Source organism: Cryptomeria japonica, chromosome 10 (genome assembly GCF_030272615.1).
Source record: "Cryptomeria japonica chromosome 10, Sugi_1.0, whole genome shotgun sequence".
NCBI lineage: Eukaryota > Viridiplantae > Streptophyta > Pinopsida > Cupressales > Cupressaceae > Cryptomeria > Cryptomeria japonica.
This window is the reverse complement of record NC_081414.1, coordinates 516,205,915-516,224,898: the sequence shown is the minus strand read 5'-3', so window position 1 is coordinate 516,224,898 and position 18,984 is coordinate 516,205,915. Positions and strand designations below refer to the sequence as shown.

The window sequence follows — 18,984 nt, the reverse complement described above, 5'->3', positions numbered from 1 at the left end:
ATTTGAATATAAATCTCCAAAGTGATCTCTCTTATTTTAGATATATGTCTTTTATGATTATTACTTTTTAGACCTAGAGAACGTGACTTACAATTTTTTCTCCCTCATTTTTTGTTTGAAATTTAATCACCTATTTATACTTTATCGATCGGTTTTATCAACTGATTTATTGATTCATATTAAATATACACATTTCTTTTAATTATTAAAACTTACTATTTTTGTTATATATTATTTATTGACTATTTAATATTTTAATTTTTTTTTTGGAATTAACAATTAAAACGGCTCACTTTCTTGCTCCACCCCATGCTCCAGCTGTAATTACGCGTTGAAACCAAAGTATCGAAGGAACCGCTTTCACTATAAAGCATCCCCATCTAATCCTCGCTTCCTTACACTGTCTCTCACTCTTCCAGCCATGGCGATTTTCAGCTTCTTTTATTTGGCATTAGCTTGCACTTCATTTATTGCAACTCCAGTTTTGAGTTGCAATAGTTGCATCCACCGTTCTAAACTGGCCTATCATCACAGCAAAAGGGCTATTAAAGGTAGGCTCAAACAGATTTAATGCTTAACTTTGCCTAATAAGAAGCATTTTGTAATCTACATAATCTGATTATTGCTGTTTTATCATATATATATATATATATATATATATCCACAGCTGGTGCATGCCGATACGGTTCCTTTGCTGCCAGACTCAATGGCCCAAATGTGGCAGCTGCAACCCCCAAATTATATAGAGATGGCGTCGGATGTAGCGCATGCTATCAGGTATTGTTATTTTACTTATTTTACTTATCTTGATCTATCATTTCCTATTTTTTTTTTCATTCTCATGATTAAATAAATATTCAGAAATGTATCAAACCATCTCAATTTTGTGATAATGTTATGGAATGGATTGAATTTGTATTGCAGATAAGGTGTTTGGATCCGGATCTGTGTAGCAGGACATGGCAAAAGATAGTGGTCACAGACATCATGACAAACAACCAAACGGATTTTATGGTTCCAAAGCATACGTTTGCAACCTTGGCCCTCCCACACAAGGGCGCTGCTCTTCAAAGAAAAAGGATTGTCGACATCGAATATGAAAGGTATTTTTTCATCTTCATATCAGTAAGATTTTATATTATTCGTAAGATTGTTTTATTATTAAATATAAAAATAAAAATTTTAAATTAAAATCTTTTCGAATCACAACAATAAATTTCAAATTCATTATTTTTGTTATTAAAAATTTTAAATAATTTTAGTGCTGAGAAATTTTAGAAATTTTAAGAAAAACCTAGCCGTATTTGCCTTGTCTATCAGAATCTCACCCAACTTTGATATCCTGAAAAAGGAATAGTTCTTTAAATTCCAGGAGATTTGAAATGAAAAATATGGGCTGTTTACTTTCAACCTTGAAGAATTTAAATTTAAATCCATTTTATTCGGTGTTTTGGTGGACAGGATCTTCTGCGTATATGGACAAAATCTGACTGTAAAGGTTGATGAGAGCAGTCGTTATCCCGACTATCTGGCTGTGGAATTTCTGTATCAAGGAGGACAGACAGATATTGTTAACGTAGATGTTGCGCAGGTAAGATAGATTGAAGTAATTGTTTGGATGAAGAAAAATGCAGTTGTTCCTAATATATCTAATACAAAAACTCATTTTGCAGGTTGGGCATTTTGAGTGGAAGTACTTGACACGCAAAGATGGATCAGCGGTGTGGAGCATAAGCAACCCTCCAAGTGGAGATCTACAGTTCAGATTCGTTGTAACTTCAGGGTTTGACGGATATATGTTGTGGCCCGAAAAAGCTGTGCTCCCTCCACACTGGAAAGCAGCTGAAAAAAGATTATTTGACACTGGACTTCAGATCAACCAAATTGCTCTGGACGGTTGTAGTAATTCATGTGATCTGAATCAACGGGTGTAGCCAATTTATATCTATATCTAACTATTTATATGCGTATGAAACTAGAATAAAATGTTCCATATAGCCATGTATCCTTGTCTTCTCATCTAAGACTATATCTACTGATTTAAATGTAAATGTTACTAATATTGTGTGGGGTTATTATTGGATATTGTTAATCATTTTCTATTTAGTGTATAAGAAGTTTTGACTATCTGAATTAGGTAATATGTTCTCTAACTGTTTTTTTTCGTGCAACATGCTTTTAAAAAAAAAAAATTATGTTCTATTTAATACTCATGACAAATATTAAAAATTTTATCTGTGGATATTATATATGTGTGTTGCACTTACTACAATGACTAGATCTATCATCTAGTCATCTATATAGTTTATTAGTTGTTATGCAATTTTTATGTTTAATTATTAGATTTTGACAGTATGTGTATACTACAATAGTAGCCATCATATGATAATTAAGGTCAATTTTAAGGATCTATTTCAATTTTAATTTTTAAATTTAATAAATTGTGTGATGTTAGAGGAGTATGATGACTTAATTACTAACCACTTTTTTTTCCTTTCGTCCACTCTCTTTTAATTACAAATGATTTTAAATTTTACTTTCTTATGATTAAAAATATTATATTTAGTTTTAGTTTTAAAATATATATTTAAAAAAATTATTGGAATTTCAGCGTTCTTCACACCTTTTTTTTAAACCAAACTGTAAGATAGGGCTGCCATGTTCACATGAACGCCCATATCGTAATTTTGCACTTACTAAAATAACTTGTTCTATCATCTAGTCATCTATATAATTTATTAGTTATTATGCAATTTTTACTTTTAATTATTAGTTCCTCTTAATTAGTGATTAAATAATTTTTTTTAAACCAATCAAAACATTTTATTGTTTGCCATATGATCAATTTTAATGTTTTAGCTTTAAGTAAATGACCATTTTTTATACCAAGAAAATAAAAATCCACTTTCACTCCATTTTGAATGGTGAATAACAAAGAAACTAAAACTAAAATAATCTATGAGAAAGTAACACTTATTTTATTTTTATACATAAATTTTAATTTTCAAAAAATGTTATTCATTATTTCTATATTAAAATGTGATCTGAATCAACGGGTGCTGGAATAAAATGTTCTATATAGCCAACCATATTGTATCCTTGTCTTCTCATCTAAGGCTACATTTACTGATTTAAATGTAAACGTTACTAAAATTGTGTGGGGCTATTATTGGAACTTCAGCGTTCTTCTATCATCTAGTCATCTATATAATTTATTAGTTGTTATGCAATTTTTATCTTTAATTATTAGTTCCTCTCAATTAGTGATTAAATAATTTTATTTAAATCAATCAAAACATTTTATTGTTTGTCATACAATCAATTTTAATGTTTTAGCTTTATGTAAATGATCATTTTTTATGCCAAGTAAATAAAAATCCACTTTTCCTGAACATTTTGATTGGTGATATTTGAAATCTCAATATTTATAACAAGGAAACTAAAACTGAAATAATCTATGACAAAGTAACACTTAAATAATTTTCATACATAAATTTTAATTTTCAAAAAATGTTATTCATTATTTCTATAATAAAAATAGCTTTGAAAATTTAGTAAATATTATACAATATCTTCCCTTTTAAATCTATATTGAGAGTAAAATAAAACATTAATTTATCAATACATATGTTAAACTATAAAAAAATAATAGTATTAAAATGTAGTAAATATTATAGATGTTCTTTTTTAATCTATATTAAATATTTAAAATTTTTCTTTTCTTAATATTATTATTTTTATAAATATGTAAAAATAAAAAAATAAATATATTAACAATATTTTAATCAAAACATAATGAAACTATATTATTTGACGATTTTAACATTTTATTTTTAGGTCATACAAAATTCAAAACTGTCCAAAAAAATCAATAAAAATAATAAAGTTTCTTTCAACATTGATTTTTAAAGACCTTTGAAATTATAGGAAAATTATTTCTAGTATTATATAATTTAGTAAAAAATGACTATAAAAATATATGTAGATAGTATATTTATTTGTCTTTTAGAATATATAAATTAAAACAATCTATCATAAAACCATGTAAATTGTAATATCATGAATAACTACCATTAGTTGACTTGGATTTTTCAATCTTAATGAGGCAAGAAATAAAATAAAATAAGTGATGCACAAAGTAACAATTATTTAATCTTTATATTTAAATTTGAATTTTTTTTGGTATTGAATATAGAGTAACAAAACAAAAGTTGAAAATTGAAGGTTTCATAGCCTTAGTGGCCTAAAAAACTCATAGTATCAAAATAGACTATTCATAATAAACCATGCTATCTTCGTAACTAAGAAGGACATACAAGTGATATGTATCCCCATTATATAGAAAACTATGATAATATGCAAAATGATTGATGGTTCACATCCATGCAACCCATCCCATGGTGCCTTCCATCCAGACCAGCCTCTGGTCATCTCTCATACTGGCTGAGTATATCATCTGTTGGTGAATTAGAGCTCTATTGCCTCCGATTTCTTCCAAAAGGGCATCCAGGGCACTGACAAATGGTGTACCTTCAACGTTGAGCCTATGCCATGAGTAGCTGTGAGAGAGATCATGACCAAAGATCCTGGTGTGACCGTCACTCAAAAATCTTCAGAACGTCTCCTTGTTCAGCCTGATCACTAAATCCACCTAAGAAGATATAAAATAATGTGTGAGCCTATGAAAAGACTCAGTAAGGATCATCTCTTTTCCTTGAAACCTATCTTTATTTCTTATCTTCCATATATACCAAAGAATCTCATATCATAACAGATTTCAAAATGAATTATTGTCTTTTTAAGGCCTTTAATATAATCGGTAACAATATCAAGAAGATTAACATTCAATGGGAATGAAAACCCAAACATGAGCCAAATTTTCTTAGCAATGATACAATTAAAAAAATATGCCTAGTAGATTCAATAACTTTACCTATGGTACAAATCACGTATGTGTTATGGTCAAATTTGATAGGAAGTTTATTAGTAGGTACTAACCATCTAAAGATCTTCATTTTGGGAGCTATCGGGCTGCCCCATATTGATTTAAACAACTTACCCCATTGCATGGGAGTCAGATCAGAGTACCACAAAGAGTTAATGTGATTAAGAATGCAGTCATTATACATAAGAGAATTATAAACCGAGATAGATTTCAAATTACTTAGCTTAGTGTCATCACACCAAGAGAGGTCTACTTACCTGTTATCAATAGTTACACATATTTTGGGGATCTACAAAGCAACACATGCATTAAACATAATATTATAAATTCTCCTATTAGAAACAACAAGCTAATATTTACCAAAGAGATTATCTTACGAAATGAGATCATTATTTAAAAAAATATCTTTAAAACTGCAAATACCTCTGTTAGCCCAACTTCTGGTTGAGCATCCTTGAGTAAGGGCTAGGGTTTACCATTGTGGAATAGATTCCACCAAATAGACCTTTCCTCACAAATGAGATCATCCATGCTAGCACAATTGTTAGTAATGTTATGCCTAACACTCTCCCATGCCTTCCAAATTAACTTGAACACTGATGAGCCCACAGTAGAGATAGAGAAATTTCTAGCTAAGAGGTCTCTAAGAGGGAGGGATTTCCAGGATTTAGCAGTCTTGGGAACTCCTGACTTAATATTATTCCTAATAAGGATCTTCCATGGCTCATTTCCTTCCAAAGCATGAAAGATCCATTTAGCTTCTAGGGCAACCCCCTGAACTTTAAGGTTCTTTAGCCCCAAACCCCTAATTGCCTTATCCATACAACACCATTGCCATTTGACTTAGTGAGATTTTCTATTCCCTTTTCCGTCTGACCAAAGGAAGTTCTTGATGATTTTTTGAACCTCATTAATTTGATAGTTACTAAACATCCACACCGATGCATAGTAAATACTATATTAGGAGAGGATTTTTTGACAGACTTGTACTCTCCCAACAAGTGAAAGGTATTGGGTATTCCATTTGGTAAGCTTCCTTTCAATCTTGCTCCAATTCCACATATCCTTGAGACATAGGGATGCAACAAACGAAATCCTGAGGTATCTGACAATCTTGTCAGAACCCCCCATTGAAACCCATAGGGGGCAAGCCAATCAGGAGGGTGGTCCGACCAACTGAGAAGGGTAGATTTGGCCTGAGAGATTTTTGTAACAGAAGCTTCACAAAAGATCTTAAGTTTAAGGGATAAGAATTCCATGTTTCTATTGTCTAGCTCAAGAAATAGTGCAGTATCATCTACAAATTGAATGTTAAGCAAGTTAGATTTATTCGGTAGGGAAATTCCTTTTACTCTAGGAGATAAGGTGTCATCTCTTAGTAGGTAGTATAACACTTCCGAAGAAATGAAAAAAAGAGCAAGGGAAAGAGGACAACCTTTCTTAATGGATCTACTAAGCTGAAAAGCCTGTGAAATAGAGCCATTAATTTCAATTTGTGCATGGGTATCTGTGAGGAGGACCTGGACAAGGTGACCTTAGAGAATCCAAATGCTTTGAGCATCATGGTAATGAATTTCCATTCAACCCTATCATAAGCCTTTTCAAAGTCAATAAGAAACATAGTTGCTCCCTGACCTGAGTCATTAGCCCACTCCATTGCCAACCTACTAGTGATCAGATTTTCAAGTATGTATTTGCCTTTAATGAAGCCTGTCTGAGTGTTACATATAAGCCTAAGAAGAATATTTTCCAATCTGATGGCAAGCATCTTGGCTAGAATTTTATAGGACACATTGAGTAGGATGATAGGCCTCCAGTTTTTTATGAGGGCCTTATACCCTTCTTTAGGAAGAAATTTAATAGGTCCTCTATTAATGTCAGCCCCAAGGTAACCTTTCCCAGTGGCTTCTTTATACACTTCCAGCAAGTCATCAACAATCTAGTTGATATTGGCTTTATAAAATTCAATGGATAACCCATTCGGGCCTAGGGATTTATCATTGTAAAGTGAGTTAATGGCCCTTTTGATTTCATCCATTGAAAAAGGTTGACTAAGCTTGTGATAATATTTGGGTGAAAGGAGTTTAGGGATGAGAGAGCAACATCTCTGTCTGGCAATGCAGGAGATGGGTGAGTCCTCAGTTGAGAAGAGCTTCCTATAAAAGGAAATAAATTCAGCCTTGATGCCATCCTCATCAGAAATCTCTCTTTCTTCCACCCACAACTTATCAATTCTATCTCTATGTTGCTTCTGCTTAAGATACTTAAAGAATAATTTAGACCCCAAATCCCCCTGTTGAAACTAATGTATTTTGGCTCTTTCTCTTTCTCCTATAGATCTATCATGTTACAGCTCCCTAAGTTTATCTCTAGCCAAAGCCACCAATTGACCAAAAGCCTCATTGCTAGGTTCATGTTTGATATGCTCTTCAATGTCTTCTAAGCTGGATGTGAGGATAAGTTCAATAAGTCTCTTATTGTTTACTTTCTTTTTTCCCACGTTCTTAAGAACATTTTGCCAACCAATTATTGAGTCATTTCATATAGCAGTATGAGACTTAGAGTGTGAGCTCCATCTGTTAAAAAGCCTGACAATATGAAGGGCAACAAGGACATCCTGATCTTCTAACAACTTTGTGTTGAGAATAAATTTGTTAATGTCCTCAGTCCACCCTTTGATGCCATCTCCGAGGGAGAAGTGGGAAAAAATGGGGTGCTGGTCAGAGAGAGAAGAAGGCCAGACTCTCACCAGATAGTCATTATGATCACGAGCAAAGGAAAAGAAGTCTTTATTTGCACAAAATCTATCTAGCCTAGAATAAATCCTAGTAGATCCTTTTTGGTAAAATTGCACTAGGTAAACCAAATACCTCTATGGGAGGTTCTCATACCCTCTAATGGGTCATACAATTTCTTCATACCTTTCATCCTATCCCAAATCATTTTCTCTGCTCCTTTCCAGTCCACTTTGTAACCTCCCCTCTTATCCTTCTGCTGCTCAATCATGTTAAAGTATCCTCCTATGATCCATGGGATTTTAGGTGAAGAAGTAATCCATTACCATATTTTATCTCTCTTCCCATAGTCATTAGGGGCATAAATTGTACAAATACCAAATGTGTTATGACCGCTTATAATAGAGACCCAGACTGCTCTATTACAAGGGGACATTCCAGAGCACACAATTGAGTCTCTCCATTTTGAGTTGATGAGGATCACAACTCCCCCTTTCCCCTTATCATGCTTGGTAAAAAACTTTAGAGCATCCTTCCAGATAAAATTCAGACTAACATCCAATGCGAAACTGATTGCCTTTACTTCTTGAAGAATAAAAATGTCCAGTTACCTAAGTTGATTAAGCATTCTTCTGACAATATACTTCCTTTCCAGAGATTCCAACTTCCGGATGTTCCTTGACATGCACTTCATAGTCAACAACCTTTTACTTGTCTTCCTTAGTAGCTTGGAAGCTGCTGAAAAACTTAGGCATGCTAGATTTATGGTTAGATTTCTTCTGCAACGAAGAGTTTTTATTTTTGGATCCTGGAGGTCTGCCTCTTTTTCTCCTCGCATTGGCCTCTATTTTAGACATCTCCTCATCCAACACTCCTCTCTCCCAGATCCCCTCACCACTAGTGACTGAGTAGTTGGAAGTAAGGTCTATCTCAACTTCGGACTCATAATTGCCCAAGGAGGAGCCATCCTGTGAGTTATCGCTCTCCATAATGCCAGCTTTGGCATGTGTGAGGGAGTTGTTAGGATTTGTCCTACCAACCAGAGGGTTAGCATGGATGATCTCATAGACCACATTGTCAGGATCAATCAACTCTTTAGTAACAAGGGGGGCAGACACCATGGTATTAGTGTCTTGACAACAACGAGGGCAGTCTCCCTCATCTTGGGAATCCACAGGTTCAATCAAATCCTTAATTGGTTTAGACTGGGAATCAAGAATCTGAAATTGATTGGATTCTAGTAGCATGGGGTAATTTCTTGGAGGAGGGACAACTATCTCTGTCTTTCCCAAGCTATAGGTACCCCGTTTTGCCCCCTCAAAATTTCAAATCATAGATTTAACAAGAGACCACCTATTATTATTATTATTCGACAGATTATTCTCAAGCAAAATTCCAAGAGCATCATCTTCCATGCATGTCACTGAAGAGCATTTCTATACATGTCCATGCGCCCTAATGTTTTCCAATGCAAGTTGTTGCACATTCTTCCTCCTTGACTTCTTGTCCTTCCTAGTTACCACCTGAAAACCACATCTTTCGATTCCTCCATCTACGGGATGGCTTCTAACACAGCAGAGTGCAGAGGGGGGTCAGCATCAAAGATGCCAAAGGTAGAGGAGTCATCCATGGAAGGGAGTACTACATATTTCTCATTCTGGAAGCTTGGAATGACTTCATTAATGAAATTCTTAAGAGAATCAAGCTTGCCCACTAAGGGAGAGATGCCACCCAGATTGGGAGTCGAAGAAGAAGGGTAACCATCAAATTTAGAGACATTAATGGTAGGGTTCTTAGATGCCCTCTTCTTGGAGTTAATAATAGGGCAGGATCTTCTAATCTAACCTTCCTTCTTACATAGAAAACAAGCATTCAACCCACCTAGGATTTCAGCAAGACAAGTAAACTACCCATCTTCAAGAATAATGATAGTAAACCTAGGAATATCGATACTAGGGTTAACTAAAACAAGAATGCGAGCATCTAGGTGAGGAACCAGGTTCGACAAACGATCTACCATAATCACTCTTCCTATTGGTTCCATGATTTGAGGGATGAAATACTAGAAAATGGGAGGAATATTTTTAATTTGGATCCAACGGGGGCTAGAAAGAGCCAAAATTTTCTCATTATTAGCATCAAATGACCATTTAAGAGCCCTAAATGTGGTTTTCCCCATGGCCCAAAATTGCTTCTTAAGAATTTCCGCTTGAGATTTATTATCATTGAAGAAAATAATGAATAGACCTTTTTGAATCATTCTGTAAAAAGAAAACTTAGTCCCTAGTTTATTTATCCAAACATTTTTCATCCAATCATCCATAAATTTCCTAGCCGAGCATCTATCAATGTCAGCAGCTACAAAAAAAAATAGCTATATCTTGCAGCCTAGCCTTTTCCAAATTAATAGCCCTATCCATCAATTCATTAGGTGAAATAAACAAGGTAGGCAAAGGAGAGGGAGGGTCCTTACCATAGTTTCGTCCATCGCCATCGCACTGAGGTTCAGAATCACTTACCAGGAAAAACTTGGCCTCATCTGGAACCTACAAATTAGTCCCAATAATGGCATCTTGAAAGGTTTTTTCATTAAAACCATCAGCCTCGGTTGTAGAAGCCAGTGGCTTGGCCGATTTAATGCTCGGCCCTATTGATTGCTCACCCATAGGGAAACATGTACGACAAAGCATGAAATAGAGTAAAACCACACTCAACAAAAACAAGCGAAATGAATGCAGGTAGGAGGGAAAAATGAGGGCCTTACCACTATGGAGGAGGCCTTACCACCTCCTCCACTTGTAGGAGGAATCCCTGCCATCAAACTTGGTAGGATGGTCCACGTCAACGAAACCCTAGTTGCAAACTCCGTCGTCCATGTTAAATTTTAGTTTTGAAAAATTATTATTCATTATTTATATTAAAAAAAATTGACCATTCATTTTAACAACACCTCAATCAAAACATATGTGAAACTATAAAAAAATTTGCATTAAAATGTATTAAAAAATATACTTATATGTGCCTTTGTACTATTTATATATATTTTTAAAATAAAATTAAAAATTATATTAGTAATATTTTAATAAAAAACACAGTTGAAACTATAACTATCAAAACATATAATGAAATTATTTGATGAATTTAACAATTAAGAAAATGAATAAAAATAAATATTCATTTACCAATATATAATATTTGATATTTTTCTTTTTTTAAATATTATTATTTGTATAAATATTTAAAAAATAAAATTAAACATTATATTCACAATATTTTACTCAAGGTGAAACTATAAATATCAAAGCATATAATGAAATTATTTGATGAGTTTAATATTTTATTTTTTGATCACACAAAATTCAAAACTCTCCAAATAATCAATTAAAATAATTAAAATAAATGTTTGAAATTTCAATTGAAGAAACAAAACTGTTTTGACAGAATTTGGCAGGTTTTGATGATGAGCATTGTCTATGCCATGGTGTTTGTGATAGATGGATAGAAAGTGCCCAATCAATCTAGTTTTAAGTAATTTAAAAGAACATAAGATTTTAAATTTTGTTATATCAATTTATTTAAATTGTATTGATTTTAATTTTTAAAATTAATTAATTCAAATTGTATAATCTGAAATTAAACTAAATTTTCTAAACAAGTTTATTCAATCAAAATGGTATGAATATATCTCACCCAGCACTATTGTTGGTGAAAGAAATATGAGGGCAACAAGAATGCAAGCATACAATGAAGACCCCATCACAACCCCCCTTGTCTGTCATCTGTTTTGAAATTACAAATTTTATGCAATGAATGTGAAGACAAGTATTTATACATTATGAGTTGTAAATTATTGTTTTTCTCTCAATGTATTGGAAACTTTCTTATTTGAATTTGACTGTATGGTTTGGGTGTCTGGTGTTTAGGAGATGCTTATGTTGTTTCTATTGTTGTACAAGATACATAATCTTGATATTAAGGCATGAATTTGTGAAACCATGTGACACTTTTAGGAATAAGCAGTTGTTGCTTATTTCCAGCCCCCCTATTTTCCCATAACTTATTTTCAATTCCTAAATAATAGCTGCTCCACTAAAATAGCCCAACAATTTTAAATTTGTGTGGGAACACTCATTTTACTTAACTTTTTGTTAAACGATCTAAGCATTGCTTGGTGTTTGAAATTGATGAGTAAGGATTAGTGTTTCAAATAATAAATGATATTTAAAATTTGTTCAATTTTCCTATTGAAAAAAGGCTCTCCTCTCCTATACAACATTGTAGACAATTATTATGGTTATAACAATATATAGTACATAAACCATGGGTAAGTACAGTATTTTGAAACCTCAAAAAATCTCTCTTTGAAGCCTTCTGACTTAATTTAAACAACATTGAAGTGATGCTAATTTAAAAAAAATTGATATAAATGATAATTATATGTTTGAAATCTACATATTAATATTTAATGGAGATATTGGTTTAAAATCTTTAACTCTAAAATTAAAGAAGTCAATTATTATTCCATTTTATATTTCAATAATATCAAATTGTAAAAATAATATAAATTTATTATATAACCTATTAAAGATAAAAAATAAATCATTTTTATCCCTTATTCACATCACTTCAATGTTGTTTAAAAAACAAAACAAAAACAATAATATGAATGATTTCAAGATAACTTTTTTTGTTTTGTTTTTAGTTCGAGGCTGCATTTTTAAAAACAACTAACTAGTGAATACACTTTTTAATAGCAACAAATCAAAATCAAGTGAAAAAATATATTCCAATGTTTAGAAATATTTGATAACAAGAAGTAAACATTTTTTACAGATATGTCAAAAAGAACCATTTTATTTTTCTTCTGATTCGACAAAACATTTTGTCACGAGATAGTTTATAAATTTAAAGTAAAGTTTTTAAAAAATTTCAATCTAAATTGATTAATCTCTTATCATGCAAAACTAAAATATCATTATTTATTTATTAAGATTTATTAATCGATTCAGTGTTGAACATTTAAAAAACTTTTGTTTTGCATTTATAAACTAAAATGTCAATGCCATATATATGTAAAGATTAGAAAGAGCAGAAAAAACAATAACAGAAATAGAAAAGCAATAAGAAGAGACAACACACGATTTATCGTGGTTGGGCAAATATGCCTACATCCACACTCAAAGCAGGGAATAACTTCTATTAATCAACTCCAATACATGGGATGCACACAACCATTATATAATCATATTCATATATGAAATGAACAGTTGGGAGAACGCGAAGGGTCATGTGACTGTTGGACTTCACATTCCCAACAATCTCCCCCGTGAAGGCCAACTGGCACAGCCATGCACTAGCATCCCTGCTCCCATTTTCAAAATTCACATTAAAACCAGCCTGCTAGATTTTAGCTTCGTGAACTTTTGTTCACATACGCTTCGAATCAGCCTTTTCCAAATCAAAGTAGAGTTAAAAACTCTATCAGGCACAAACTTACCCATTATGCCAAAAACTAAAACACCACTTTGTCCCAGTTTAAAATACATTTCTTCATCACCATCACCTAAACTCCCTCGTAATAGAATATCTACCGATTCACAATTACTGGATTCTAATATCCAAACATAAAACTCAGACCTTACAAGGAACAAAACAATGGCATTATTTTCATCATCAAACAACTCCATCAGATTGTTATCACGAGTTCGAGTTCTCTCACCCTCAGGTTGTTCATTATTGACATTGGCACTATCATCCACATCCATCCAATCAGGTTGGTGAATGTCAATGCATTCTGGTCGAGATAAAACATCTCCTCCTCCATTAGAATAAGCATTAATAGATTCAATAACATTTTCATTCACTCCATGTGATGCCTAAAACTGCTTGGAGTAATGCCCATTCTCCTCTACTCCTATCAATGGTCGCTTTCGCTTCAAACCAGAAAACTGACTTTTATCATTTACTATGTCATCTAAATCCATAGGCTCATAGGCTTCTATGAAATTATCTGCACAAAGGTTGTCATCATTATGGGAGTGCCTCTTTATTTTCGCCAAGGCCATGCCATCTGCAGAGCTCTCCAAAGCCAAAATTTCTCCTAGGCCTCCTTGCCCCGCTACCTCACTCCAATCTGCACCCTCCTCGTCCTGGGAGTCAACAGCAGATTCAACTTGGGTATCCAATGGCATACACTCTTCCTCCCGCAATCTCTTGAGTTCATCCTCTTCAACAACAACCACTTTTTCAACATCTTTTAGCTTAGAAATTCTAGCGTCTATACAGGGACTATCATGGTGTTCAACCTTCACCACACGAATCCCAACAACTTCCCGACCATTAACGGTTTGGCCAATAAGTGCCAAGGCTGGCTCAAGGGGAGAGAAAATAAGAATCCCAACATCCTTTTCTTTTGCTGGATTCTCCTCTTCAACTGAGTCCCCTTCTTTCTTCCAGCCATCCCACCAATGTATGCGACGTTTGAAGCATAGTTTTACATGGAATGTAAAACTGCCATAGAAGTTATAAGTTTTACCTTCTTCTTCTTCCTCCATATTTGCTCAAGCCAACATGGCTTTGATACCAATTGTAAAGATTAGAAAGAGCAGAGAAAACAATAACAGAAATAGAAAAGCAATAAAAAGAGACAACACATGATTTATCGTGGTTCGGCAAATATGCCTACATCCACACTCATCCACACTCAAAGCAGGGAATAACTTCTATTAATCAACTCCAATACATGGGCTACACACAGCCATTATATAATCATATTTAGATATGAAATGAATAGTTGGGAGAACACGAAGGGTCATGTGACCATTGGACTTCACATTCCCAACAATATATTTATTGAAAAATAAAACATTGGAATTATTTTTTATTTTTAATAATTAAATTTAAATAAAATACATAAGAATTAATAAATAGGTTTTATTGGTTTTAATAAGTAAAATTAATTTTCTTAAAGTATGATTATTTATTTTAACTATTCAATAAGTATGATTAATATTTTTTCCATAATTAAATTTAAATTTATTTTAACTATACAATAAATATTAAACAATTATTATAATAAAAATTAAAAAAATTAAAATCATCAAAATATTTTACTTTGGCCTCCACTTACGTCCAATTATATTTACTAACTATTTTTCATAAACGCCATCAATTTAAGTATGGTTTTTTAAACTCAATTAAGCCTAAAATGCAAAACATAAAAAATCAACATCATTAATAATAATAATGTAATTTTTTTCAATAATTAATTTTTAAATTAAATCATGTAAATGAAATATTATTAAATGAATTATGCAAAAATAATAAATAATTTAATTTTTGTTTTCAATAAGTAAAAATAATTTTATTTAAAACTCAACTATTAAATCTAAAAAAATAAAATAAAAATATCAATAATAATAATTTTGTTGAGTAATCAAATTTAAAGTTTTTTTAACTATTGAATTAAATTAAAAAAATTATTAAATAATAATAAATATTAAGTTATTATACAGCCTGAGTTGGCCTAGTGGTGGAGAACTTGTGCTCTTGAAAGAGAGCTCACAAGTTTAAATCTCATAGGGGGTAGGAGATCAAAAAAAAAAAAAAAAAAATTAAGTTATTTTTATTACTATTATAAAAATAAATAAATTATTAAAATCATAAAAAATATTTTACTTTTACTTCATCTTTTCTCAAATTATATTTATTAACCTATGTTTAATAAAATTCATCAACCTTGAAAATAATTAAAATGCATTGTACAAATCTAAAATTGATTTTCATTTACAATTTTTTGTTTATATTATTTGATTAAGTTGATTAATACCTACATTTAAACCTAAGAATTTTTATGCTAAATCACAACATTTTTTTGTTTACTGGTATAAATTTAGGAATTTTTATTAGGTCTTATCACCAAATTTTGTATTTCCTCTTTAAGATTGAAACACTATTCCAAAAATTTTCTTAACATCAATTGTCTATATATTATTTCAATTCTCTTCTCAACTTTTTAACTTGTCAAATTCAAATACCAAAACAACTTTGCCAAATTTGCCTTAATTATGTTAATAAAAACTAAAACATAATCAATATAATTTTCTTTTATAATTAACCTATATATATATGTGTGTGTGTGTGTGTGTATATATATATATATTAAATGATCTCTAAAAAATAAGCGGTTAGAATTTAAAAATGACGATCGAGGCGAGGCACGCTGAGTGCGAAGAGCAGAGGACGAAAAGCGAAGTGTAGAAGGAAGCATTCGGGGGGGGCTCGCTGGAGGGCGAACTATAGCAGAAGGCTCATGACTATATGTGGGGTAAAATTAATGGTCCAAGAAGGGGGAAAGGAAAGGAACAACCTGCGGATAGGAAGACAAAATGGCAGATATTGGAAGTCGACTGGGATAATTAGGGGCCAACACACAAAATCTGAAATAATGATGAAATTCCAGAGGAGAAGGATGATACACCACATCAAAATTCTGTAGAAGAAAGTATCACGTTGGGACTGGTAGCAATCGATTTAACAGAGGAAGTTGTCGATGATAAATGTATTTGGGAGGATCTCGCAATTATCACCAGAATCATTGGCTCGAAGAAGCCTAGGTGAAACATTACCCCTTGGATAGATGAAAATTGGGGCAGTCAAGTCGTGGTAAAATTTCTCCCGAAGTGTTTTTTTGTGGCTGTATTCATAGAAAAAGGAGCAAGGGATCAAATCTTGAATTCAAAAAATTGGTTTTTTGATAATTTACCATTGTACATCCACCCTTGGACACCTAATTTTAACCCACTCAATCTAGCAATTTATGAAACTCCGGTATGGATCAGACTGTATAATCTCCCAATAGAATATTGGGGGGATCTGTGCCTTGAGAAAATTGGTCGAACGCTCGATACTCTTCTGGAGATCGATGAGGGTATCATTGAAAATGATTCATATGTATATGCTAGGATGAAAATTGTAGTGGTCAAGCAGATTCCATCCCATATAAATCTTATAATGGCTAATGGACTATGGAAACAAGGCATTGAAATTGAGAAAGAATTTTATGTCTGCCATAAATGTGGAATCAAAACCCATCAAGCCAAAAACTATAGAATTTTTGTGTGAAGGGCATATAGTAATAAGCAGAGGACAAAAGAAAAGGAAAAAGCGATGTGGTTAAAGAAAATAAATGAGCAGAACCGGAGGCCTCCTGCGACAAATAAATCATTGCCTGATGCTAAGACATATCCAGAACCTAACTTCCAACCCTGTCAAGTAGAACCAAAAATGAATAATGTGGAAAGAGTGGCTATACCAAGCCAAGTTATGTCTTCTCCGCTAGGCTTTCAGGCTGATAACACTATTGAGGAATGCACAAGTGATACTCAGATAAGTAATTCAGACCGAAAGGATGAAGATGATGTCTTGAACAATCTAGACCCCAGATGTATTAGCCAATCAACCAATACCCTCCTGGGCAAAGAAAAAGGGGCTAAAGGCAGGAAAAGAAATAAATAGATTAGAGAAGAAAAAGCATCAGAAAAAGATATTGTTAGTGTTCTGGACTTCATGAAGAACTCCAAGGGAGGGAGACCCTCCCTTGGGCAGAAATGAGAATCACATCATGGAATGTCAGGGGCTTAGTAGCCCTTGACAAAAGATGCTTGGTCAAAAGATCTTTGGCCAAGTTAGAATCCGAAATGATCTTACTTTAGGAAACTAAATTGAATGGCGATAAGGTGTCCGAGTTCATCAAATTTTGCATTAAGTGGGAGGGATTGTTTCAAGATGCCAGAGGAACTATTGGAGGTCTTGGAATCTTGAGGAACTCAGAAGTCTTCGAGGTGTTCCCATTAGCGTCCAACAACTTTTGGATGGCTTGCAACATTGTATACAAACCATGAGGTATCGATTTTCCACTGTTTAACATCTATGGGCCGATTAAGACAGATGAAAAGCTAAAAGTATGGGCAGAGATATATGAGCAATTGCAATTATTGGAGATGCATAAGGTAATCTTGGCTGGGGACTTCAATGCAATCTTAGATATTGATGACAAGGAAGGAGGGCTGAGAAAGAGCACATGAGTAATGGAAGACTTTAGAGAGTTCATTTCAAACTGTCAAGTGGTGGATGTTATTCCGAAGAATGATAAGTTCACTTGGACCAATAGAAGACTTAACTTCTCAAAAAATTCTGAAAGATTGGTTCGCTTCTTTATGGGGGAATGGTGGATTAATGGCAACTTCGCCATCAACACTAACATCATCCCGCAAGCTGGATCGGATCATCTTCCTGTTACCTTGTCTATCAATCATGAGGCTCCTAAGAATAGAAATTACTTCAAATTTCAGAGTATGTGGTGGAGGGATCCTAAGTTCACTGACCTACTCAAAACATGGTGGATGGAAAGCAACACCTTTTCGAGCTCTCCTAGTTTTTGTTTTGTAAAGAGAATTCAATGTATCAAGAACAAAATTAAGCACTGGAACAAGTTCTCATTCAAGAATATCTTCTCTGAAAAACTCAGAATAGAAGAAGAAATCAATAATAGAGTAATGCTGGTAGGGATGGTTAGGGAAGATTATCTGAAAGAAAAACTCCTTAAGGAACAATATGTGGAGCTGCTAAACAGAGAAGAAGTCTATTGGTGAGATAAGTCGAGAGCGTTATGGATTGCTGAGGGTGATCGTAATACAAAATTTTTCCATGCAACTTCAAAAGTCAGAAGGAATAAGAATAAAATCACTGCAATCATGGATGGTGGAGGGACTTTGAGAAGCATTGAGGCTGAGTTAGAACAAGCGACACTCGATCATTTTGTTAAATTATTGGGAAATTATTGTCAGACAGGGGATGTGTCGGATAACAGGCTCTCTGAACTTGTGCATAAGTTAGTCCATGTGGATGAGGCTAAAATGCTTTGTGAAACTTACTCTTTGGAATAAGTTAAAAGGGCTACTTTCGAGCTTCACCCTCACAAGGCTCCGGGCCCGGATGGTATGACTGCTGAGTTCTATCAGAAATGTTGGGACTTTTTGGGATACGATGTCTGGTTGGTCGTAGAAGAATTCAAGAAAAGAGGGAAGTTTGTAAAAGAAATGAATAATATAGTCATTGCTTTAATTCCCAAAAAATAGGAATGCACTTCAATGCATGATCTTAGGCCCATATCTCTATGCAATACCATATATAAAATCACCTCGAAAGCTATGGCCAGCAGACCGAAGAAGCTTTTACCACACCTCATCTCAGAAAATCAAAATGGGTTTATCCCCGAAAGAGAGTTAGCGGACAATATTATTT

General features: G+C 33.2%; 1 protein-coding gene across 1 annotated transcript; it reads left to right on the top strand.

The window, feature by feature from the left end:
* Positions 1-421: 421 nt before the first annotated feature.
* Positions 422-1,934, top strand: LOC131054552 (expansin-like A1). The gene is made up of 5 exons (XM_057989090.2): positions 422-551; positions 668-777; positions 925-1,103; positions 1,462-1,591; positions 1,674-1,934. Exons 1-5 carry the CDS (start codon positions 422-424, stop codon positions 1,932-1,934), a joined length of 810 nt encoding a protein of 269 aa, XP_057845073.2.
* The last annotated feature ends 17,050 nt before the right edge of the window (positions 1,935-18,984 follow it).